Source organism: Anabrus simplex, chromosome 6 (assembly GCF_040414725.1).
Source record: "Anabrus simplex isolate iqAnaSimp1 chromosome 6, ASM4041472v1, whole genome shotgun sequence".
Taxonomy (NCBI): domain Eukaryota; kingdom Metazoa; phylum Arthropoda; class Insecta; order Orthoptera; family Tettigoniidae; genus Anabrus; species Anabrus simplex.
In genome coordinates, this window is record NC_090270.1 from 147,829,176 (window position 1) to 147,854,621 (window position 25,446).

At 38.3% G+C, this 25,446-nt stretch overlaps 1 protein-coding gene across 1 annotated transcript in view; it reads right to left on the reverse strand.

Annotated features, from left to right (window-relative positions):
* Positions 1 to 2,418: 2,418 nt before the first annotated feature.
* The window catches only part of stg1 (stargazin-like protein), a 171,097-nt gene continuing 148,069 nt past the window's right edge, over positions 2,419 to 25,446 (reverse strand). The window contains exons 4-5 of the mRNA XM_068228247.1: positions 18,866 to 19,006; positions 2,419 to 5,679 (exon numbers count right to left, since the gene is read on the reverse strand). Coding sequence (XP_068084348.1) covers positions 4,736 to 5,679; positions 18,866 to 19,006 — 1,085 coding nt within the window. The 3' untranslated portion in view covers positions 2,419 to 4,735. The remainder of the gene's footprint in view (positions 5,680 to 18,865; positions 19,007 to 25,446) is intronic.

The following is a 25,446-nucleotide window of genomic DNA, read 5'->3' on the forward strand; positions in this document are numbered from 1 at the left end:
AAAGAGTGCACCACGATCTTAGAATCCCAGAACTCGAGCAAGTCTCGGGTCACTTATTCCAGTCTCAGCCCTAAATAATTGTATTCCCACTCATATCTACCATCACAACATATCCTAATATGTAATTAGTACAAATCGATGTACTCAGGTCTGGCAGAAATGTATTAATCCTCTAATATGCCAAATTTAGGTTTTTAGCTCGCAGTTACGTATTTGACCATTTCATTTCCCGTTGAGAAACATAGCATTTGTAAGTGCTGCAGTGATTATTTTACCTTTGGTTTCTATGAATTACGCTATAGCGTTTTATATTTTCGTCCTTCATGGATTTACACATTTAATTCTAAATTGAATGGCTGAAAACTATAACGGTATAAGTGACATTTAAAAAAATGAGTTAAGTGCAGGATGTAATTCCTGGAGGATGTATTCTTTCACCAGCAAAGAGATACAAGTGATAGTGGTAATATTCTGCAATTTAGTGATGGGTGGTGTTAAGATGTTTAAATGACTTTTTCTCTGAATGACCAAAATGCTACTTATACCGTTATGGTTTTAATCCATTAAATTCTCATTTTCAAAAATTCGAGCCCTTCTTCACTTTCTTCACGAATGGGAATCGTTATCTTCTTCCGTAAATATCAAAACAAACTACTACTACTACTACTACTACTACTACTACTACTACTACTACTACTACTACTACTACTACTACTACTACTACTACTACTACTACTACTACTAATTTATATTTTAAATCCCTTAAACTGTTATTGGTTTTAAGGGATGCCGATATGTCGGAGTTTGCTCTCGAAAGATTTATTCTGACAGTAACTATGCAGATTTACGGATCTCATCCATTGAAGCATTCTTAGAAACCAAACTGGATTCGATCTTGCAAACCTGAACACAGGGGTAAGTACATAACCATCTGCATTACTCACACTGTCTAAGTTAATAAATGCACCTGCCAAAAATCAGACAGAAAACACTGTTAGAATTATAAAAGAATGAAGAGCTTAAAACCTTGAGTAATTTTTTGAATGGGATGTACGGACATTTGAAAAGTTGAAAGGTAAAAATAGAAACTTTGAGAAATTCAATTTTGAAAACATTTTAATTACTTACCTTTGTTACAGCAGTCTCTTGAGTTTCAATGATCATATACGCCGTCTTGTCATTTTCAGCATCAGAAGGTCTGGCAAGCAAGTTGAGCAAAATAATATTGACATCACCATTTCTAACCTTGTAGATAGATAGTAATAGAGATGACTTGTTCAAGTCATTGATTAATAATATTTAGTGGAGCGACTGGAATATTATAAAATTAATTTACACAGAATTGAGGTTAATCTAGTCAGATACATGGCAAGAAAAGTGGTTTGAAAATATTATCTGTCTGTTAGGTCGTCAGTCCAGAGGTTGTTTAGATCCTCAAATAGCACCGTCAAAGGCTTTGCGGTTGTAGGGAAACCACAAAAACCAATTGTAGCGCTAAAATGAGACGTACTGGGCAAGATGAAGAGTGAGGTATTTGGCCATTGCTTTCCTCACTGGACCAGAAATTACTGATGTAGCATGACTAACCCTAGGACCAACAACTTTCGTAATATTCAGGCACAATAGTCGTGCACTGAATGTCATTACTCAGCACCTCCCATACCCCAGCAGCTTCCATACTGTCACAGCCATGGATGAGACTGGGACTTTGGTGGAAACTACATTTTGCTCTGGCCTGTGTCAAGAGACGGGTGTAATAGTACTACATCCATCAAGAAATGACAGCAGGTGGATTTAAAACATTGGTAGACTAAATGATTTGGAGTGTCCAATTTTCTAGGTTAAACTTATAAAATTTTGCACTTTCCATTAACAGAGACAAAGAAATATGTATGGATAAATTGAACGCTGTCTAGATGCGAGTTTTCCTTGATATACGTATAGGAAGTATTTTTTTTTTTGTTATCCAATATATTGACATTTCGAATCGTCACATCTGTAAGGACAAAACTTCGTAGTTAACTTTTGACCGTTTCCAATAACATAGAGGAAAAACGCTAACTAGATATCAGTTATTCTCTGACATACGTATATGAAGCATTTTGTTAGTTTCCAATATATATTTCAAAACCTCAAGTCTCTAAGGATTAATGCTCATTTTCGTGGCAGGAAATGAATACCGAACAGCATGGCCAGTAGAGCAATTCTTCATGCAGCATGACTAATTTTGATTACAAAGACGAAAATCTTTATGATATTACAAGATAAACTTCTACAAATTAGTTTTATTTTATTGAAGGTTAAACCTCTGTATTATATTGATTGATATTTATATGATTTTTATTTAGGATAAACATAAATTCACAATAACATTTCTCCTTCAAAAATTGATTATTTACAAGTTTATTCATCCGAAAATCTTTTTCTCACAATGAATGATTTTGTTTGTGAGCCGTAGTTGATATACAGTATTTCAGTTAATCAGCAGTATAACAGTTCACTTCATAACAAACTCAGGGCAATATATGAGTTTAGACCGACGTATTTTAAGTCTCTACAAATGTCTTTTGATATTATTTAATGTAAACGTTCGAGACAATATATTGAGGTATGTGATGTACTGCATTAACAAAAAGTGGTGCCCTGAAATAGCCATTTCTTCACATGAATGTTGCTGATTCACAATTCAATAAACACATTTTTACAGTAAAAATAAGGGAAATTAGTATTAGATATGTTTCATAAATTAGTTGAGGTGCACTACAGTTCCCCCGTGGATTAATACAAAAATTAACACTTGTTTCACTTTGTGGGAAATTAGAACATTTTGTTTATTTCATATCTTCATTGTTAATGGCCATAACAATGTTCGAGTACAAAATTTTTTCAGGCAGTATGTAGCTCTTATCAAGTAATTAAGTTAACTTTCCCAGCATTTAAGAGATCGTATCTATATACTTGAAGTATTATATGCTCTAACGTTCTTACGGATCAATTAATTTGACATTTCATCAGATTTTGAATTAGGTTCTTAATTAGAGATTGTCAACTATGATGTCTTTGCAATGTTTTAAAACAGCCACTTTGATTGTTTATTACCAAGTCAATTACATTCTATACATAGGGTGTTATTTATATACTTTTATTAACTTAAAATCACCCGGAGTTAGTTTTAACATACAAGAGAATAGAATGAAGTAAATGGAGATACAAGAACCTGATTTATATCAAGACTGTCACTCAATTATTTACCATTCAAATTATTTAAAATATATGGAGATCATTCGGATGTTATTTATCGCTTTTATTAACTACCGAATTATCTGCTTAAAGAACGGCATACGCCTTAGGTTTTAAGATGAATAAGGAGGATTGAAATGGAAAACGAATACTTTATGACAGTGTCTGCCTCAGCAACCTACGGATTATTATTGATAATAAATGCGATGTATTGATTAATAAATTTAGATTTTATAAAGTTAATAATCACATAGGGAACAGAACATAAACGATTAATTTTATTAATGCAAATATTGCCTGTTTTAGACTTGTAGGTGTGGTAATGTACGGGAGAGTCGAGGAAAAACTGAGTAACAAGGCAATATTTGTCATTGAACTAGGTGATTGGATGTTAGTTTTGAAAAATATGAGCCAGAGCCTATCATCATTGATGAATTTTTATGCAAGATAATGCATATATAGGGATCTGCTTTCACTGAAAACGTATGTAGATAATCTAATATGCATGATTTCTGTACTACCGTATGCTAAATTACAAATAAAATGTAATTGACTTGACTTTTGTTACTTCCACTACAATTTTCAAATTTTAATAATTCATATGGTGAATAAATAATTGATTTCTTTCATTGTTGAAGTATTTATAACCTATGGAATTAAGAAATATTTGAGGTAAAAGCACTTTTTGAGAGAAACACTATCTCGTCGTTCACAGGTGTTATTTCATCCTTGAATCCACTTTAATGATATCAATCCTCATTTCCTGAGATAACATTTACATAGAAACACCGAAGACTATTTCGGAAATAATATTCAAACATTCAAAAATTAAATTACTTCAAAGATGAAAAATATTCTAAAATGATAGATATTATTCTGAGCATATGAGGAAATTATTGAAGTTACGACAAAATCAAAATAATTAGAAAAACATGTTGACTCTGAATCAACGTTACATATTAAATAAAAATAATAATGTTTGTATTTGTGTGATGAAAGATCATTACCAATCAATGCGATGCCAAATACTAGCTGCCCTAAATGTATTGTGACACTGCTGGAAAAATGATTCCAATGCCTTGCTGTTAATAATTTATCTGGAGTAATTGAGGAGTGGATTGCAGTAAAGTAAAGAAGCGTGTCTTTTATGTTATAATCTACCTCTATTAGAACACAATATTACCCCTTTCACTGTGGATGATAATGTGTAGAACAATAAATTCACATATCGAGTATAATATAAAATTTGACATCATTCCTTAACATCTTTACGCTGTGAATTTGAACTTTGACTCTTGTAAATATATTTTGTACAACTTTGAACAAGATAAAATTTATATTTTCCTTCCAGTTTAGTGGCTATCATGAAAATGCGATCTTTAGACATTCTTCACATTTTGAGGCCTTCAGACTTGATTTTTACATTATCAACCTAAATTAGACAGTAATTTGTGACTCCATTTCGAAGGGAAGAAAATTCGTAGTTAATATTCTATTATACCGGAGTTGTTCTTCTAAGCGTTTCTATGTTGAATTCCTTACGTCGCTGTTCTTCAGAGCCTGGCATTGCTCTTGCAGGAGGTGCTGGTGGAACTTCCGAATTTTCATCAAGATCAAACGTTACAAACTCATGTTCATGATGCATTGATGGTGAATAATCATCTTCCTCCTCTTCTACCTCAGGTTCACCTCCTTCACACGAATTGATGTCTGCTGTAGTGGACACCGTATTTGTCGTGGCGTCTCGTGGGAAGAAGGATGACCTTGACGTCGACATTTCCCGATGGTGATGAGGGGGTGGAGGTGCTTGACATTCTTCGTCCCTATGATGATAGTAATGATGATATCCTGGTCCTGCCGTGGGAGGGAAGCTGTAATATGACGCTGAAACACTAATATCTCTCATAGAATCACTCACACACATTCCGGATACGGCTGGAAGATTTTGGTGCGAACGGCTATGGCAAGGGGAAATTTCGTGGCCTTCACCGTTATCAATTCCTGAAGGTCCTCCTCCACCACTGTCGAGGTAGAACCTTCGCTGATGTATCGTGGGCGATATATAACTACAAGTTCTTGCCACATGTGGTGGTGGAGGTCTGCTATAATGTTGTTGAGCATAATAAGGGTGTCGACGACACGGAAACACGGGGTGGTCTCCAGTCAGAATGATGGATGGCGAGGACAATTTCCGTCGATGTAGATGCTGTTCGTGCCTCTTCCGCATCCACTCCTTTTGATGCCAGTAGATGTAGAGGAAGATTGCGCAAGTGCCAGCAATTTCCGATGCCATGAATCCGGACACCACCAAAAGGAAGCTGAACCCATAGCGGTAGATGAACATAGGGGGCTGCAACTGGGATCGCGGACGTAGCTTGCTGCCGATCTCCGCCTTGAAGATGGAGATATACATCACCAGGCCAATGAGCATCAGCAAACCTGAAAGCAGAAAATAAAGGCGTAATGATACTTGACAGTCAGACATAGAGCGTTACACAAATAATTTCTTAACAAGTAACGTATTCTAGACACCATTCAGTACTTTATTAGATAACCTTTAATACCGGATTAGACTTTTAACAACAAAATACAGAATGAAGAGGCACAATAATTCCTCCGTAAGACGCACCTACATTACTTGAATTTTTGATTGCTCGTTATGTTGGAGTATACGAGGGAACACTAATACATATCTTTTGTTACTAACACATTTATTCAAATGCGTATCAAAGATGCTACTTCTGCAACGTGCAAGAATAAAAGTGATTTTTTTAATGTTCACCACCAGCCATGGAAGTATCGCTATCTACAGTCCAACTACGTAAATGTTTTCTTCAACTTGCAAATCTCCACACTCATAGTTACACTTCCTGAATAAACGTCGTATTAAATTACGTATATTTATCTCCCTTCAAGTTGACTTTCTATAATTCCAATGTATTTATGCCACGAAGCTCACACTGAAGAATGAAGGAACACTGTAAATACATCAGAAAGGTGCATTTCAGTTAGTTGAATTTTCGCTACCTCATAGTCAAAGTTCATAAGTGAATGGCGTCATTTCTTTTTCCTTAAGTCGAATTTCTGTTACTCATTTTTGTAACTGACATTATATACTCTGTAATTTAAATTATTGTATTACTTTAATGTTTATTTGCAGATTTGTAAAATCCGTTTGCGATTGAGTTGACTGTACGGTACGGATCGTTTAGGTGTACGTTTACATTCGAGAAATGGTGGGTTCGAACATACCATTGGCAGTCTTGCCGATGATTTTGCATGGTTTCGCATTTTGGCACCAGGCAAATACCAGGGCTGTAACTTAAGGCCATGGCCACTCCATTCGCATTCATAAATCTTTCCAATCTCAATAACATTCAAAACCAACCAATATTAGTGTGAAGTTAAACAGAGGGAGAGATAACTTGGAAATGCTTATTTCTTCCACTCCACTTACTTTGCTCTTCCGGCAGACAAATACTGTAACGACACATTGATTTCCAGGGAGCCAGCTTACTTATTTACAATTGTCCTACATCATTCCGTTCTACAAAATGCGATAAATACGTTGTACCCGTTAAGTATAATGAGAAATAAAGAATACTGAAGGTTCTTTTTTACATTATAACAACGTTAATTTTAAAGATATGCTAGAATAACGTTGAGATATTAACTTTTCTCAAGATTCAGAAAAGGAAATTGGAAGTGAGTGAAATGCGAAGAGCAGAATAACGAATGGGATTAATAGAGGAACTGTAAGATAGGGCCATTAGGAAGAAAAATTATGGAAAGTAAAAATAGAATAGAAATATATTTATTTAAAGTTAATTACAAGTAGGACCAGAGGTCCCTTTGGCTGTAACTAACTGCCACGTTAACGTAAATGTATCAGTTAATATACAAAATCTAATAAAAGAATACATAAAATAGCGTAATGTACATTTTCTTATTGAGGATAAAAAACAAGATTAAAGACTAAACATCTAGGAGATTACAATATCTTTTACCATTAAAGAAAAGGAAGAGAATACATAAGAAAAACTTAAGATACATTTTAATGCCGAGGATGAATTAAGAATAAAACTGAACATCTAAAATGTGTCTAGGAGATTATGATATTTCGTACTATTTAATTAACTTGGTGAAAACTCACTTATATGGCTTAATGACTGGAAAGGTAGTGGTATTTAAGACATTTTTTCTGAGTTTCAACACTACTTTTCTGTATTCCATATCATTTAAAGTCATTGTACAATTGAGAGGCAGTGACAATGAACGACTTATTGCACTTTATCGTACGATGCTCTGGAACCTGAAGGGTGTCAGCTGTAAACGTATTGTCCCGATCATGCACTTGACTCATCTGAATAAAGGACTTGGTAAAATATGAGGGAGCATTAGATTTTACAATTCTCAGCACTAAGCAAGCAGCTGAGTATGATCGTCTATCCCTGAGTTTCAACCATTCTGCGGCTTTGCAGTAAAATATTACATAGCAGTCTTTACGAATACTGAAGACGATACGAACACAGACATTCTGGACTCGCTGGACTTGGGTATTATATTTCTCTGAGATAGCGCTGTAAATAACAACGCCGTAATACAAAATAGAAAATGCCATAGTTTGGATCAACATCTTTCTCACCGAAAAAGGAATACACCAGGCACTTTTAAGGTAATTCTATAGCTGAGAGGCAGTGACAATGAACGAATTACTGCACGTTACCGAACGATTCTGTAGAACCTGAAGGTAGACTGAGGTGGTTCGGGTGAAAGAGAGTATCCTCGGCTGGAAGTGCCAGGAAGAAGAATGATTGGCAGACCCAAGATAAGGTGAGCAGCTGAAATAGCTGAAGTATCTGAGAGGAAGGGGCTGAATGAAAGAGAAAGCTTTAAATTGAGCAAAAAGAAGGATGGAAATATCGATTCCATAAAGAAGTGGGGAAAATCTTAATAAAAATAAGAAGAGCGGAATAATTCCGAATAGTTATGCAGTCCAGTATTATTACAAGGTCATCTCGATAGAGGCCACTAGGCCCTTGGAGGATTGGAAGGCAAAGGCCTACATAATCACCGCAACCAGTGCCGCCGCCACTACCGCCGCTACCGCCGCCGCCACCACCACCACCACCACCACCACCACCACCACCACCACCACAAAGATAACTTAATTGTGCTTAGGTAAGTGACATGTCGCTTGCAGCAGGTTACTCCCTGGTTGACAAAATTAGCCGGACATAGAACTTCTCCATACCACTTAGAGCCGAGGTTACGGATAGTGGATACCTTTGCTTTACAGTCCTCCAAGAACCTTCATGGATTTTTACGGAGACGACTTCGTTCTTATACAGTACATATTTGGTACCATCAACGAACTCACTCAGTTAGGGTTCCTACATCGATTTACAATCATACTGCCTTACGAACATATTATTAACTGCATTTCCATGCTCATAAAAGCGTATCTCACTTGAAAATTTCTAATAGTCAGGGTTTGTAGAAAAGTTACTGTTGACCAGGAAAAGTCACAAAATAGAAATGAAGAGCTGACCCTAACACTAACAAAAGGAGAGTATCCAAGATGTGAGGATCTTGGAGTGGTATTGTCATTTAAAAAATGTCATTTGCTTTCATGGTTACAGAAAATGAACATACAAAGGTGAGGAGAGTTTGAAATACCTTATTGTTCACAATAGCTTCTAAATTGGGCTCATCACACAGGTGTTCCATCTTTGCGAGTTTATTCCTTAATTTGTGTGTCTGTGGATGTTTTCATGGACGAGTAGATGCTCACCACATAAAGGATCTATTTTAATATGGCTGATATGAGCAACCGCGTTTTTATACTCACCTGAATATTACGATGCTTGCAGACTCAGCACTGAAATTAATTACAATCTAGAATGAAGAAGTATGATATGTTGAATATTCTCTATTTTCCACGTATCAGTCTCTTCGCTCACTGGTGTAGTAGCATATTTAATGTCTGATATTCTAACAATATTACACTTCAGTGACGTACCTTTCCAAATGAACAGAACATTGATAGTAATTAGATGCCTGTACCACATTGTGTAATTCGTGAAATGCAAACTGTAGGGAAGTGCGCCCATGGAGATAAGTGAATAGCCCAGTGATTGTATCTCCTAAAGATAATACTCGCTCTTTAGGCAACAATTAGCAGTAAATCAGACCATTGTAGCTTGAACAGTGTGACTGTAACTTCCGTAGTTAGGAATGGCAGTGAGAGGAGCGAGAGGATCTTGCAATAGTTAGCCTTTTGGTCCCAGCTTCGATTCTCAGGAATGTGTTCACCGTACTTGATGAAACTGGGAAGGTGAAGAAAGCTCGTAGGGGGACTGTGGGATGAATTTAGAAGAACTGAGATTAATCGGTGGAGAGCCCATATGCGTTTTCTTTTCTTTTCCCCAGAAAATACAGGTGTATCCGTGATTATTTTTCAAACTGTCAGGGATGATGGAGGAAGGCAAATGGATCAGTTTTAGATAAGAAACCGTAGTCCGGAAACATTCGAGTAAAAAGTTATTAATAATCCAATTTCTTTAACGTCCATCCGTTCTTAACAGCAGCAGTGTACACAGTGGTTCTCAGAGATGTACTACCCACAACATTCCTGGAACACATCCCACTTGTCTTTCGTTCAACATAATGGAGCCCCACCTCACTTTGGACTGAGGGTTTGTGAACTCCTGGATCAGACATTCCCTGCAAAGTGGATAGGAAGAGGAGGTCCTGTTTCGTGGCCCGCTCGTTTATCTGAACTCACCCCACTTGATTTCTTCTTGTGGGGCCATGTGAAAAGCCTTGAGTATGAGACATCTGTCGAGACTGAAGAGGATCTATTGGCAAGAATTCTCGTTGCTTGCGCCGCTATTAGAAGATATTTGAACGGGTATGGCATAACTTTGTGCGGCGATGGCATGCCTGCATTGACGCAGGGAGACGCCATTTCGAACATTTGTCCTAAATGAAGCAGCTTGTGAAACTTCTGCAGGTAAACGGACTTAAATGAGTAGAATTTTGCTTAACATTTGACTCAATCCTTTCTGGAATATCGTTCTTTATCTCAAATTGATCCACTTACCATTCTGCATCATTCCTGAAAGTTTGAAACATTATCACTGATACACCCTGTATGTAAGACAGTAGTGTATGAAGATATGGAGACTGTCTTTGTCCTTTTGCATGTTCGTATTTACCTGCGTCCCCTCTTTCTGTTGCCCTCTTCCCCACACTGATTGTGTTTCGTTTATCCTATTATATGATGTATAAATAAAAATTAAAACGAATTTACAATTATATTGTCCACCTGTTCATTAAAAAGTTACCATTTAAAATGGTCTGTCTAAAACATATGAAAGGACATGTTTCGACCTTGAGGTCATCTTCAGCTTGAGAGTACAAAGAAGAAAGACACACACATGTATATGTATAAAACAGTAATACATAAAGAAGACCGCCTGTGTGGTGTAGTGGTTAGTGTAATTAGCTGCCACCCCCAGGAGGCTCGAGGTCGGCCACGAAATTTGGAAAGTGGTACCAAGGTTCGAAAGGGGTCCACTCATACTCTGGAGGTCAACTGAGTAGAGATGGGTTCGATTCCCACCTCAGTCATCCTCGAAGTGGTTTTCCGTGGTTCTTCTCCAGGAAAATGCCGGGATGGTACCTAACTTAAAGCCACGGCCGCTTCTTTCCCTCTTCCTTGTCCATCCCTTCTGATATTCCCATTTCCCCCACAAGGCCCATCTTCAGCATAGCAAGTGAAAGGCCCACGCGATGTTCTCGTCCTTCTCCCCAGTTGTATTACCATCCCAAAGTCTTACGCTCCAGGACACTGCCCTTGAGGCGGTAGAGGTGGGATCGGTCGCTAAGTCCGAGGGGAAAACCAACCCTGGAGGGCAAATAGATTAAGAAAGAATGTAGTAGGCTACATAAAGAAATTAATGAGATAAAAGACATTCTACAGTTATAATACTTAATATTTAGAATGTTCGTGAGTATTTTTGTAATAATGAATGCTTATTTGAACAGAAATAAGTCCAGATTTGATCGAAAATTAGTATTGGTTGTCGTTTCAATTCCGGAACTGAGTAAAATGGTAACAACTTTGTATTGAACAGGTGGACAATATACTTGTAAATTAATTTTAAGAATTTTTATATATCTTCTATTCAATATGGAACCGATGATGAAAATTATTACGTGTAACTGTTATATGTTCCTAGTTATGCGACAATATTTCTTTCTGTTTATGGGTTCATTGGAAAATGAAGGAAAAATTAACATCATTATTTGAACATTTGTGGTCCACTTCTGAGGAAATAGAACGTAATATTTTCTTTTAGTTTGTCTCACTCCAGTTTGAAAAAGTACTATCATGTAATTTTACAGTAGCAGGTGTATCTGCGCTAGCGCGTCAATTTTTGTACCATTGCAACTGAAATATCGTTTAGTGGAAATGAGTGACAATATTGTGACGTGATGACGGGGTGGTAGGTAAATAAATACACGGTTGGCAGCATTTACTCTAATTATTAATTAACTGTAATAATCACTTGCACACGGTCCGGCTCCATGGCTAAATGATTTGCGTGCTGTCCTTTGGTCACCAGGGCCGGGTTCGATTCTTGTTCATCATTGGTTAATTGCGCTGTCACGGGGTGATTGTATGTGTCGTCTTCATCATCATTTCATCCTCATCACGACGCGCAGGTCGCCTACGGGAGTCAAATCCAAAGACCTGCATCTGGCGAGGCGATATTGTTCTCGTACACTCCCGGCACTAAAAGCCATACGCCACTTCATTTCATTACTTACACACAGGCACACGAGTATTTCAGTCTCAGTAACACTGCACTGTTCATATAGACACGCACTGTACACTAACGCTTGTACCCTAGGGTAGTTTGCGCATAAATTCACTGAACAACTTTAGCGGCCGCACACTTAACAGTTTCCGCTCACGCAACACAGTCACAAAGTCTGTACGTGGTCAAGAGTTCACACTCACACACGGTCTCACGTCGATCAGCTGCACTGTTCCGTCAGTTCACACGCAGCATTCCAGTGCTCCAAAGCACTCAGTCGTCGGCGCTGTCCTCACACAACTGAATCGTCACATACAGTGGCCTCAACGTAGGCTGGTTCGCGCATGCGCGGACATATTCCCCCCCCCCCCCGTTCTGTTATCTATTCTGACAGTCAGCCATGTACAAGCTTCTTGTAAGTAAACGAAGTAGTCAGCGACTAACGCGATACAAGTGAAAAGAAAATTATGTTCAAATGTAGTTAAAATCCAAGGAGAGGAAATCAAAACCCGGAGATTTGCCGATGCAATTGTTATTTCATCTGAGACAGCAGAAATTTGATGTATACTGTAGGTTTGATGTATTTTGGCAGATAATTAACATTTTTTATTTTCCTTTTATACTTTTCCCTGGGAAATATAACTGTTTTTATAGATCGTTACCTATATTTTCCTACTTTTGGGCTAACATGATAGAAAGTTGTGACATGCTGTTGTTGTTGTTTGACTCATCAGTCCATAGACTGGTTTAATGCATTTCTCCGTACCACCCTATCCTGTACCTTTTTCATTTCTGTTTCGCTAGTTGCTTTATGTCGCACCGACACGGATAGGTCTTATGGCGACGATGGGAGAGGAATGGCCTGGGAATGAGAAGGAAGCGACCGTGGCCTTAATTAAGGTACAGCCCCAGCATTTACCTGGTGTGAAAATGGAAAACCACGGAAAACCATCTTCAGGGCTGCCGACAGTGGGGTTCGAACCCACTATCTCCCGGATGCGTTTTTCATTGCTACCTAACTTCTGCATCGTACATCTGCTCTAATCTGCTTGTCATATTCATACCTTGGTCTACCCTACCGTTCTTACCACTCACACTTCCTTCAAAAACAAATTGAACTAGTCCTGTGTGTCTTAAGATGTATCCTATCATTCTATACCTTCCTCTCGTCAAATCTAACTAAATCGATTTCCTGTTACCAGTTCGATTCAGTACCTCTCCATTCGTGATTTGATCTATCCATCTCACCTTCATCATTCTTCTGTAACACCACATTTCAGAAGCTTTTATTTTTATTTCTGAGCTAGTTATTGTCCATGTTTCACTTCTATATAATGCCATGCTCCAGAAGAAAGTCTTAAAAACACCTTTCTAATTTCTAAATCAGTGTTCGAAGTGAGCACATTTCTTTTCTCAGGGAAGGACTTCCTTGCTTGTGCTAGTCTGTATGTCCTCCGTACTTCTGCCATCATTAGTTATTTTACTACCCAAGTAACAACATTCATCTACTTCCTTTAAGACTTCATTTCCTAATCTAATACTTCCTGCATCACCTACTTCGTTCGAGTGCACTCCATTACCTTTGTTTTGGACTTATTTATTTTCATCCTGTACCTCTTCCCCAAGACTGTGCTCATACCATTCGGCAATTTCTCCAGATCTTCTGCAGTCTCAGATAAAATAACAATATCATCAGCAAAATCATAGGGTTTTGATCCCTCTCCTTGAATTGTGATTCCCTTTCCAAATTCCTCTTTGATTTGCTTTATCGCCTGTTCTATATAAACAATGAAAAGGAGGGGTGAGGGGGGACAAACTCCAGCCTGCCTCACTCCTTTCTGGATTGCTGCTTCTTTTTCAAAGCCCTCGATTCTTACTGTACCGAGTGGTACACCTCTACGCCGCACATTCGAATTTTCCGCCTTAAAGTACTCCTCTACAGGAGAAACAGTGAACTTAAAACTGGATCCACTTAATCCTTTCCTCTGAAGATGTCACTGTGTTAATTTCGACGTGTTTTTGTTTAATATTTATCAAGAAGTTTGGACATTCTCTCATAGATGTCACTGCCTAGAAATTGTGATCATGCACCCTGGTGCGAAGTGGGGAACTTTCTTGAAGAAATTTTGTACTCATAAGTTTTTGTCCTTACTAAATTTCGTTCTTTCATTTGTGGGTTGGCAATATTAATCTTTTCTTTCCGCCAGTTTTGAAGTTAACCAATCAATAATTTCTGTAATTAATTTTCAGCCAATCCCGTATTTCTTCTTCGATGTTGTGTGTAACTGTGTAATGTAGCCAATAAAAGCCTGTGGGTGTGTCTTAATTATTCATGAAAGGTCTCGAACCTTCCCCGAGGGAAACTGCTGATATTCTTGTCTCTCGGCCACTTCATCAACATCTAACCTAGTGTATGGACGTGAAGCAGGAGGCGGGAAGCGCCTCTTCCATCAGGCAGCAGTTCTTCAGTAAGGTAATGGCCGCTTAACATCTTTATATCTTGCTAGCTCAGCAGTTTAACCCGCGGGAAAGGTCCGAAACTTTTACAATGTAACTTATCTTCACAAATATGTAAATTTCTACCAGTTTATGTAAAAACTTAAGTAAATTTGTAACTGTAATTCGGGGATAGAGAGTGATTTACCCTCTCGAGATCCCCTTCATATAGTTATGAGGTGACTACGTTTTGGTAACTATTTTCTTCTTTTCCTTAATGTTTTAAATTTTTTCCTTATACGAGTCACCTCCATAGTTTGGGAATAGCCCCTGTTTCATCGGCCTAGTGCCTTTTAGGTTTTAAAATGTGTATTTAGGAGTGCAAGTATACGCCTCCATTCTTTTTGGTATTCCGGGCCATTTACTTAACCTGTTCCTTTCCTGCTAAGGCCCAGTAGATAGGGTACAAGATACCCCCGTGTCATTGTTGTAAGTTGTGCCTTGATGGCAATCAATGGTAAAGTCCAATATTGCATTGTATAGGCGTGAAAAACTGAGAGCGTGTTAGCTCTTTTCCAGTGTATAAAAAAGCCTCTGGGAAGCTTGAGCTTAAAAGTTGAGAGCAAGTGCTCCAAGTATTAGGGGTTTTCTTCCCTTTGGTAAATATGTGTTTGTGAGCTGAGAGCTCAGAAAATGTAAAGGGAGGGCTTGAAGCCCAAGTTCTGTTTATACCACAAATCTTATCTTTCCTAGAGTTAATTTTTGCTACTTGTACCTATTGCATTGTTTCTTGTTGTTAAAAAAAAGGAGAGCAAAAGAAAAATATAACCTAGTTACAGTTTTAAATTAACTTTGATTTTGGTAGTTAGACCCATTCACCCCGGCACCTTCTTTCACCTCTGCTGATCCACCAAACCGCGGTAACACCGCAGACTGATTTTTATACATAATGTAGATAATCCTTTGTTTTCGGTATCTGATCCCAATCACCTTCATAATCTCACATAGCTTGGTCCAATCAACATTATCAATTGCCTTTTCTAGATCTACGAAACGCCACGTACGTGGGATTATCCTTTTTAATTCGATCCTCTAAGATCAGACGTAAAGTCAGGATTGCTTAACGTATTCGGACAATTCTTCTGAAGCGAAATTGATCCTCTCCAAACTCAGTTTCAACTCGTCTTTCCATTCTTCTTTAAATAATACGTTTAAAATTTTGCAGGCGTGAGATACTAAACCAATGGTGCGATAGTATGCACACTTGTCAACACCAGCTTTCTTGAGAGTAGGTAGATCGAGAAAGTTTCTTGCTTCATTTCTTTACCAAATACGTAGCCCATCCAGAAATTAAGTTTCCCTACTTATTTTCTTGTAAAGTAAACGTATATAGCCAGTAAATATGAGCATGCAAGACAGATCTAGGACGTATCAATCATATACCGGCCGGACAAGTACCGCCTGGTGTCAGCAGCGCAGCAACAGTGGCTCGAAATGGCGGCTCTTATTCTTTCTCCCACCGTTTGCGAAGTTCGGTCTATGATAAAGTCTCTACGGAAATTGTGACGGGCCATTCAAAACAAGAGACGTGGAATGCTCAGCGCAAGTGTTGTGATGATCCATCACAATGTTCACCCACATACGGCTCGGTGCTCAGCAATTGTTCGGCAGGAGTTGGGCTGAAAGTTGTTTGATCATGGTGAGGTCTTGCTGATCTTGCTCCCAGTGATTTTCATCTTTTCTTGCACCTCAAGAAATCCCTGTCCTCCTGTCAGCATTTTCACACGGACGAAGAGCTGAAGACGAATGTCACACGCTGGCTTGTTTCCCAGGCGGCAGACTTCTATGACACCGGCATACAAAAGTTGAGCCCACGATGTGACAAGTGTTTTAAAGCTGGTGGTGATTATGTCGGAAAATAGCTCCAGCATTGATTTATCGACTGCCAATAACGTTTTTATGAAACTATGCTTTTTCTTTAAATAGGGGAAGTGTCTGAATGGCCCTCGTACTTCGTGTTTCTTTTTCTTGCTGGTGGCTTTACGTCACACCGACATAGATAAGTCTTATGGCGACGATGGAATAGGAAAGGCCTAGGAGTTGGAAGGAAGCGGCCATGGCCTTAAATAAGGTGCAGGCCCATCATTTTCCTGGTGTGAAAATGGGAAACCACGAAAAAATTTCTTCAGGGCTGCCGACAGTGGGATTCGAACCCACTATTTCATGGATGTAAGTTTACAGCCGCGCGCCTCTAACCGCACGGCCAACTCGCCCGATTATTTTTTTGTTATGTTATTTCATTTGATCTTTAAATTCTCTTCATTGACAGATATAAATGCATATTCGAATGAACTATTTAAATACTGACAATCTTCAAATGTACAACAAATGTTTATTTCTCTCGAAAACTGTTGTTGAAATAGAGAAATATCAGCATTGTTTTTAACTCCATACTGAGTCTCATCTTCCATTCTACAATCTCCCTGTTTACTGCATAAACAAACTCAGATTCAGATACAAGGAAACGGTAAGAGTGTTATTCTCATAGGATTGAATAGGATCATGTGGTGAACAATTAGCTTATTAATTAAGATGATGAGATAAGGCAACAGTGGAACGATAATCCTGGCTAAGTATTCACTTTGAAAGTGCATTGCGGTAATTAATGAGGAGATCATGATTACGTAGACCATTACACAGTAAAGGATACGAGCAGACGTGTCCGTGCTATTCACTAGTGCGATGGAGATAGTGGCACCAGCACAAGAGGAGTAATTATTTAAACAATAGGGATACAGTAGCGGTAATGGGTGCTTTGTGTGCACCGTTAAGGAAGTCACTAATAATTTTCTTTCGTTGTCACATGGGAAAGTGCAGGATTACATTATAAAATGGGAATTAAGTAACAATTTTAACTGACTTGAGAAGAAAATTCATGACTCCTTGAGAGTTAGCATGTCAAGAAGAATTAAGGCCACGGCCGCTTCCTTCCAACTCCTAGGCCTTTCCTACCCCACCGTAGCCGTCGGTGCGACGTAAAGCCTCTAGCAAGAAGTTTGTTTGACTTTCAACTGAGATGGTCGAAGTTCGAATCCCGGCGGAACCATAGGTAGAATTTTTACTTAAAATCAGGAAGGGCATCCAATCTTCACCAACCAATGACCAGAAATTCGTAAGTGTGATTGTTATTCCATCATTTCGGTATTTCAAGATAATCTTCTTCTTCTTATTCTTCTTTTGCTACCGCTTTTTCCCACACATGTGGGGTCGTGGGTGCAAACGGCGTTGCACATGTGGATTTGGTCCTGTTTTACGGCTGGATGCTCTTCCTGCCGCCAGCCCTATTTGGAGGGATGTAATCAACTATTGCATGTTTCTGTAGTGGTTGGTAGTGTGGTATGTTGTCTGAATATGATGAGGAGAGTGTTAGGACAGACAAACATACCCAGTCCCCGAGCCAGAAGAATGAATAATAATAATAATAATAATAATAATAATAATAATAATAATAATAATAATAATAATAATGTTATTTGCTTTACGTCCCACTAACTACTTTTTCGGTCTTCAGGGACGGAAGAATGAATCAGAAGCGAGTAAAATCCCCGACCCGGCCGGGAATCGAACCCTGGACCCTCTGAACCGAAGGTCAGTACGTTCGGTATTTCAAGATAATCTCGTTTGTAATTTTCTGTAAGACCCGTGATATACCGGTGCTATTTTCGCCTGATGGGAAGTCTCGTGGATGCGGGGTAAGGTTTGCGAGGGGAAAGTATTCTGCGCATGCGCCTACCTCAATTCTGAAGGCCTAACAATAAACATCTGTTCCGTCCACGATGACTCGAGGTGCTGTTGTAAAGTTTCAAAGTAGTAGTGCAATTGTGCTTTAGTTACAACTTTGCTATAAGTATTGCATAATGAACAGTTTAATGGTGAACATGTATCTGTTTTACAGAGCTCGCACAGCCGTCACGACTAATGTTTGCAGCTTAGAGAATAGTATCTGTTACTCGTGCCGTACCTACAAGCTTCTCGTCAGACGATGGAGATAGATGATGAGGATGATGATGTTGATGATGATGTTTGTTGTTTAACCCTCCTTTAGTCGCTCATGGAGATTTCCTCCTGGCCGATTACCCTATATATATATACATATTAATTTAAAAATGACCTATCAGTGATTAAATATATACATCTTATCAATTAATTAGACAGTTCAATAATTTATCACATGCTGTGATGTTCCAAACATCACACAAGCAAAGCACTTTAGAGTTCGAAGTGTTCACAAACATGAACATTCATCCACATTTTTCAAAATACTAGGTTGCAAATGAGAAGGCATAGCATATTATACGTACCGGATATGATGAAGACCACGCCTGATATGAAGGTGAAAAGTCTTCGCTGGCGAGCGAAGTGGCCGAAGAGACAGCAGAATTCGCCCACAAACAGGAATAATGTTGCGAGGATGAAGAAGAGTGCTGATTTCGTCACAGCGTCTACAACAGAATAAATAGAGTATTTGTTGGTTTTATATCCCTAACAATTAGTCCCTGTAGTTAAAAATATATATTATTCTTGTGAAAAGATATCAAATTTTCAGACTTAAAATAAGTACGATACATAAACAGACATTTCTTAATAAATTAAACAATGTAGGTGTTTTTGATTAATTTTCATTGATTAAATAAATATTAATTTTGGTTTAAAGTCAATTATATATATTAACAAGTATTCAATGAAAGCCGAGCTTTCAGCAAGCTTGGCAGATAGATATGTAATAGTAAATCTGATACAGTGAGGAAAGCTATGGGAAACTACCTCACTCTTCCGTTCCCTAGTACACTTCATCATCGACACCTGGCTGTTGAGAATTCGGTGAAGGACTTTTCAAATAATAAACAAGTCAGGAGTGCTATGATATTTTCAAAGTACATCTGAGCAATGATAAAAACAGGCCTATAATTTTACGTGTTGAATACACAGTTTTCGCGGTCCCTAGGCTGATTGGTGAGAGTCCCAGTGACAGTTGGAATCGTGTACGTAATATCTATAGCACAACGTGCAAATACATGCTCTACAGTTATCACTTATTGTTATTATTTATTTGAAAGGTGTAACTACTTCCCAGACAATCCGGGCTGCCACGAAATCAAAGTGTAATTGAGAAGTATCTGTTCAAAAGGCGCTATTTCCACCCGAAGAACGTTGTGAGAAAAACGCAAGGAAACCTATCATACAAGCCACATGGAGCGTACCCATGATCGGGTAAGGAACTTCTTTTAAGGAATTACATCCTTCTGGTCTGGATTACTCATGGCGTTATAGTATTCAAGTACTGCATTGCATATGGACGAAATACTAAAGAAAAAAAATGTTTGAAGTGGAAATAGCACCTTTTGAATAGACACACCTCAATTAACGCGAAGCAAAATAATCTAGAACTTAAAATTGTACACATGATAATAACTCTAAAAATTAGTTAGTAAAATATCAAATCAACGTCGCATAAAGGTCTACAAATATTCATCTCACAAATAATTAAATCCGTAAAGTTAACATTCAATAAAGTACCCGAACAGCGCAGAGTATTTCTCGTTAGATGTCCATCTGAGTTTTAGTATGTAATCTCTAGAGGCACAGAACGGATTTTGAGGCGATTTTCACCGTCGTACAGAACGTATATCGACGAAGGTTTAGGTGTACTAGACAATAACCTAAGACATAAGGGAGCCGTGGCTGGAATGGTATATAACTATCTATAACATGTAGCAGTCAAAAATCTACTTTTGAGTCTGCAGTAAAATATCGACCTTAAGGTTAGAAACCATCCTTCGACAGTAATCACGTAATCCTTATAAAATTTAACTGTTTATTCACTTCAACGTGAAATAACCGAGCGAGTTGGCTGTGCGGTTTAGGGTTGCGCCGCTGTGAGCTTGTATTCGGGAGATAAGTGGGTTCGAACCACACTGTTGGCAACCCCGAAGATGGTTTGCCGTAATTTTCCAGGAAAACCCAGCGTCGAGAAGCCGGCGGGCTGCCGCTTGAGCCACGAAGGCTTGTGTTCCCAGTAGCGAAGTATAATGTAATTTTATCGGTTGCGAATATAATATTAACAAACATTGAATTATTCAAGCTCTGTAGGTTTGCGGTCTAGTGCGGCCCGTTGAAAGTCTGACAGTGTTCCTAGTCGGACTGTCCAACATCAGACTACTGTAATATTTGCCACAATCAATTGGACTGCCTCGTTTCCTTTGTAGTCCTTAATTATGGTGGTAGTATTTCTAGGTGACATACTTTTGCTGTGAACTAATATTCTGTTTAGCATTCACATTGTGCAACTACCAACAATTGTACAGGGAATAGAGAATAGCGAGGGTGCTGCTAACTAGATGTGCCAACACTAGTGAACCATGTACGTACAAATGTATTGCGCCATGATTAACATCGCGAGTGTTGAAAAATAACTATTGTTAATATATTTTGTAAGCCTGGACGGACCACCCCTCCTCCCACCTACCTTTTACCGCACACAGTATGTAACACATGGATACAAACCACAACCGCACTCCCCTGTAGCCCCTTCCCCATCTCACAATTGTAACCACATACACAACACATTCACTGCCTCGCTTGCTTAAAATGTATAACCCTTCATAATATGAAGAGGCATCTGGCAAACTTTAACGTTCGCATTGTGTGGCGGCTAATCAGCTGCTAAATTAGTCTCAATAACGGGGTCACTGAGGTTGTAAAGTGTAGCGAGGAAGGAAGATAACATAAACATTTTATGTGCTGTCTCCAAAGAGCAGCGACCAGACAATATGAGTGGATCCAGCCAAGTTTTGTATTTCATTTGATACTTTGTTAATAAATTGCTTTAAATGAAGAATAACGCTTTAAATTTCAAGAAAGGTATACCAGCTGTTATTTAGTACGGGTAGTGGCACTGCGTGGTGTCTCAAGGGAATATTCTCTCAACAAATCTATTGTCGTGTGAGTTTTATTCTCGGTTAGTAATGATTGAAATCTCGGATCTGCCATAAATGATTATTTCCTTGACTGAAGCGGAGTGCACACGACTTTAGGTAAAATCGAGAAAATAAATCGGTAAAACTTTCATCATTATCATACCTACACCCGTAATGTTAAAAGAAGCGTTTTGATTGACAGCGCTGGAGGGAGGAGCATTTGTACATGCCATTGCATGGTGATGCCGCATTCCTGCATTCTTTCTCCCTCCCTTCGCTTCCGGATCACTGTTCGTTCGTTCGTTCAGACCGCTGTGTTCTGTTGTACGCAACTCAGAAGTGAGAGGTTTGGCAACTCCAAGCAACACGAGCCGGCCAACAGCATGGCAACCGCAGTGGATCCGCCCTCGTTTCCATGGCAACCATACTCCTTACTCCTTTCTCCCCACCCAGGTAGGCATTAAACAGACCCCGCCCCCTCTAAGAACTGTCATAACGTATCTTTCAATATTAGGACTATAGAAGTACATTTTCCGAAGTTTCCCCAGCTTAACTCCAGGTAAATGCCAGGCCAAGGACGTCGCTTAAATGCAAATACACACCCACAAAGTTGAATGACCTGGTGAATTATTTGAAGAAACAAAAACAGCTCTTCACAAGGCAAAATGTTGATGTATGACCAACTGGAAAGTTTAGTGGTAGACTGCGGAATGATACACAATGACACTCAAGTAATACGATATAGATGAATAATAATAATAATAATAATAATAATAATAATAATAATAATAATAATAATAATAAGCTATGTGACCCAAAATGAAGTATGGTTGAAGCAATAAGGCTAAATAGAGGTTAAATGTTCCTCACTTGCAAAGCAATATACTTAACCTCGAACACTCTGAACCGAACGAAAACCCGCTCAGAATACGCTGTGCCGCGCGAGTTGGCCGTGCGCTTAGGAGCGCGCAGCTGCGACCTTGCATCCGGGAGCTAGTGGGTTCGAACCCCACTGTCGACAGCCCTGAAGATGGTTTTCCGTGTTTTCCCGTTTTCACACCAGACAAATGCTGAGGCTGTATCTTAATTAAAGCCACGGCCACTTCCTTCCCACTCCTAGGATTTTCCTACCCCATCGTCGCCATAAGACCTAACTATGTCGGTGCCACGTAAAGCAAACTGGGAAAAGAATATACTGTAAATCGTCATCACAACACTGGTCTCAGTCATTCCCATGCAAAACGGTGCATTCTACTGCAATGGGTATCAGAAAAATCATCTTCTGTAGTTGTAAGAGAGGAATCTGGGTAACGCAAGAAAACCTAATACCAATATTATATGTCCAAATACATAATTCATTGCCGTTACTATATTGTTACATTTTCCATCAACAGCATTACAAACCTTCTGCTTAAAGTAATTACGATACGTAAAACACATTTGTTCAACTGACCTGACAGTGGTTAAAGCAAAGTGGAAGTGAATAATGTGCACATCTCACTAAAGCCATATTTTTACATTTAACTTTCGCATTCAAGCACTCCTCTAACAAACGCCAAACAATTTACGCTTTCAAACGATGATATGGATATGCCAATGTTATAACGGGCCTTTTGTCAAGGATATTGCAATATAGGCTTGTAGAAAATCTGTTGTATATGGCGAAATACCAATCATGTAACTTTACTGGCGTTTGTCACATTATAGTCTTACACAATCAGCGCTCCTTCTTAAACAAAGCTTACACTGCTGAAGGAAGTACAATACACATCAAGAGGTTAGCAATATTTTTGTTTTCGGTGACATTATCCTAAGTATACCATCTTTGTTTGAAAAAATTGCATCTGAAAGGGTATAACCACACAGCAACAGGCTCTTTTCACTTATATGTTCACCAGAAAAAGTTTCATATGCTCTTTCATCATGTTTCCACTTTTGCTTGCCACCACGTTAATTTTTTTGTGGATGCATTGTTTCATGTTTCTTTGAAACACTCATGCTGAAAGTGCCTGTGTCTCTTGAAAACAGATATAAAGCTTGTTAGCTAATTTGACACTCACTGATTAAGCCACATCCGTGTGTAGCTGTGTGTAGAGCTATGTACAGACTGCAAATTTCATAATGAAACTAACTTCGAACACTGTTCCAAGCATATTCTATGACCAGAATCCCCTCTTTTGGGCCGATGACCTTCGATGTTAGGCCCATTTAAACAACAAGGGCAAGCAATCCCCTCTTTTGTATATCTTTTTACTTTCTCCAGAAACTTAAATCCCTTCCGACGTATGGTATTATCTTCTCCTATGTCCTTACGCGTGTGACGAGTGTAGTAATATTCATGGATAAAATGCCATATTCAGCCTTAAGATTGTCGAAAAGGTAATCGGCGGTTTGAAATTGTCCAGAACAACCATTCTGGATACTTCTAGTGCCCACATTTGCAGTTGATAACAGTGAACTGAACATCCATGTGCCCTTGATATATCAGAAACAACCCTCTGTACAAACTCCGTACTTACAGTAACTTCCTTCTTAGTAATAACTAACAGCTGACTTTAACCTTTTCCTGTAAATAGTCAGAATAGGTCTAGAAGATGATTATGTAACATAACAACCTCTTTCAGAGACGATAAGGGGCATCAAAGATTGCACGAGTAGATTGCAGAAGCATGCGGAAGGGAAAAGTACATTACAAATTTTTCATACTAATATTAGAAGCATAAGGAAAAATAAGAACATTTTAGACGTTGTTTTGAAAGCATATGATCATAGGTTTGATGTCGTAATTTTAACAGAAAGTTGGTCACTGAGTAATGTAAATATAAGTAACCATGCCTTGTATAAATCTTATTACAATGAGGGTTCAGTTAACAAATGTGATGGTGTTGTATTAATGGTAAAAAATGGTTTGGAGCACGAAATGGAAATTATTGAGTACGATGACTTTAAATTTCTCAGAGTAGTAATTAATTATGACAACAAGAAAGTAGCTATTACAGGAGTATATCGGTCACATGAATATCACAAACAGCGGTTTCTCAGTGCGTTAGATCATTATATCCAAGATAGATGCCATGTTGAAACCGAACTGATAATAGGGGACACAAATATAGACCTTTTAAATGAACACGACTGTGACGAATATCTCAACATGGTACAAGAAAGAAATTTTCAGTCCTTAATAAACAATCCTCCTAGAGTATCTGGTACAAGTAAATCCTGTATTGATCATGCTTTGATTAAAAGTAGGTTGAGAAATGACGACATTCTGTCTATCATCTCTCAAAGTAAAATTTCAGATCATTATCCTACAATAGTAAGTCTCAACATTCAAAATGCCTCGGTCTCTAATAATATACAAAATTTTCGACGTAACTGTTTTAAAATAGATCATTTTGAGCTTAAAAATCATTTAAGTAAAATAAATTGGGGAGACATCTTAAACAGCAGTGATTTAGATATCAAACTTGATAAATTCGTCAATACAATTAAAAGCTGCATGAGCCTGTCCACTGTTAAATTGAAATCAAAGGAAGTCAAAAGAACAGAATGGATTTCTTACGGTTTGGTAAAATCTATTCACACAGGAGACCGACTTTATCAACAATATTTAAAAAATAAGGATAACTTGGAAATTAAAGAAGAGTACAGGAAATATAGGAACAAACTAAATGATCTAATTATGAAAACGAAAACTGAGTACTATAGGAATCTGATCAATCGCAATTCAAATAACCGGGGTAAGGTCTGGGGCATAGTCAATGAAATAACACAAAGGTCAGTTAGAAAAGAAGAGATCAAGGAAATCAGATATAAAGGTGAAATCTGGAAAGATGACATAAATATTTCTAATAAATTTAACAATTATTTCATTAACGAAACCACTGAGAAAGCAAAGCATCACAGACAGATTTCCGACTCCACATTAAATATCGCTCGCAACCCTCATACTTGCTTCCTTGCAC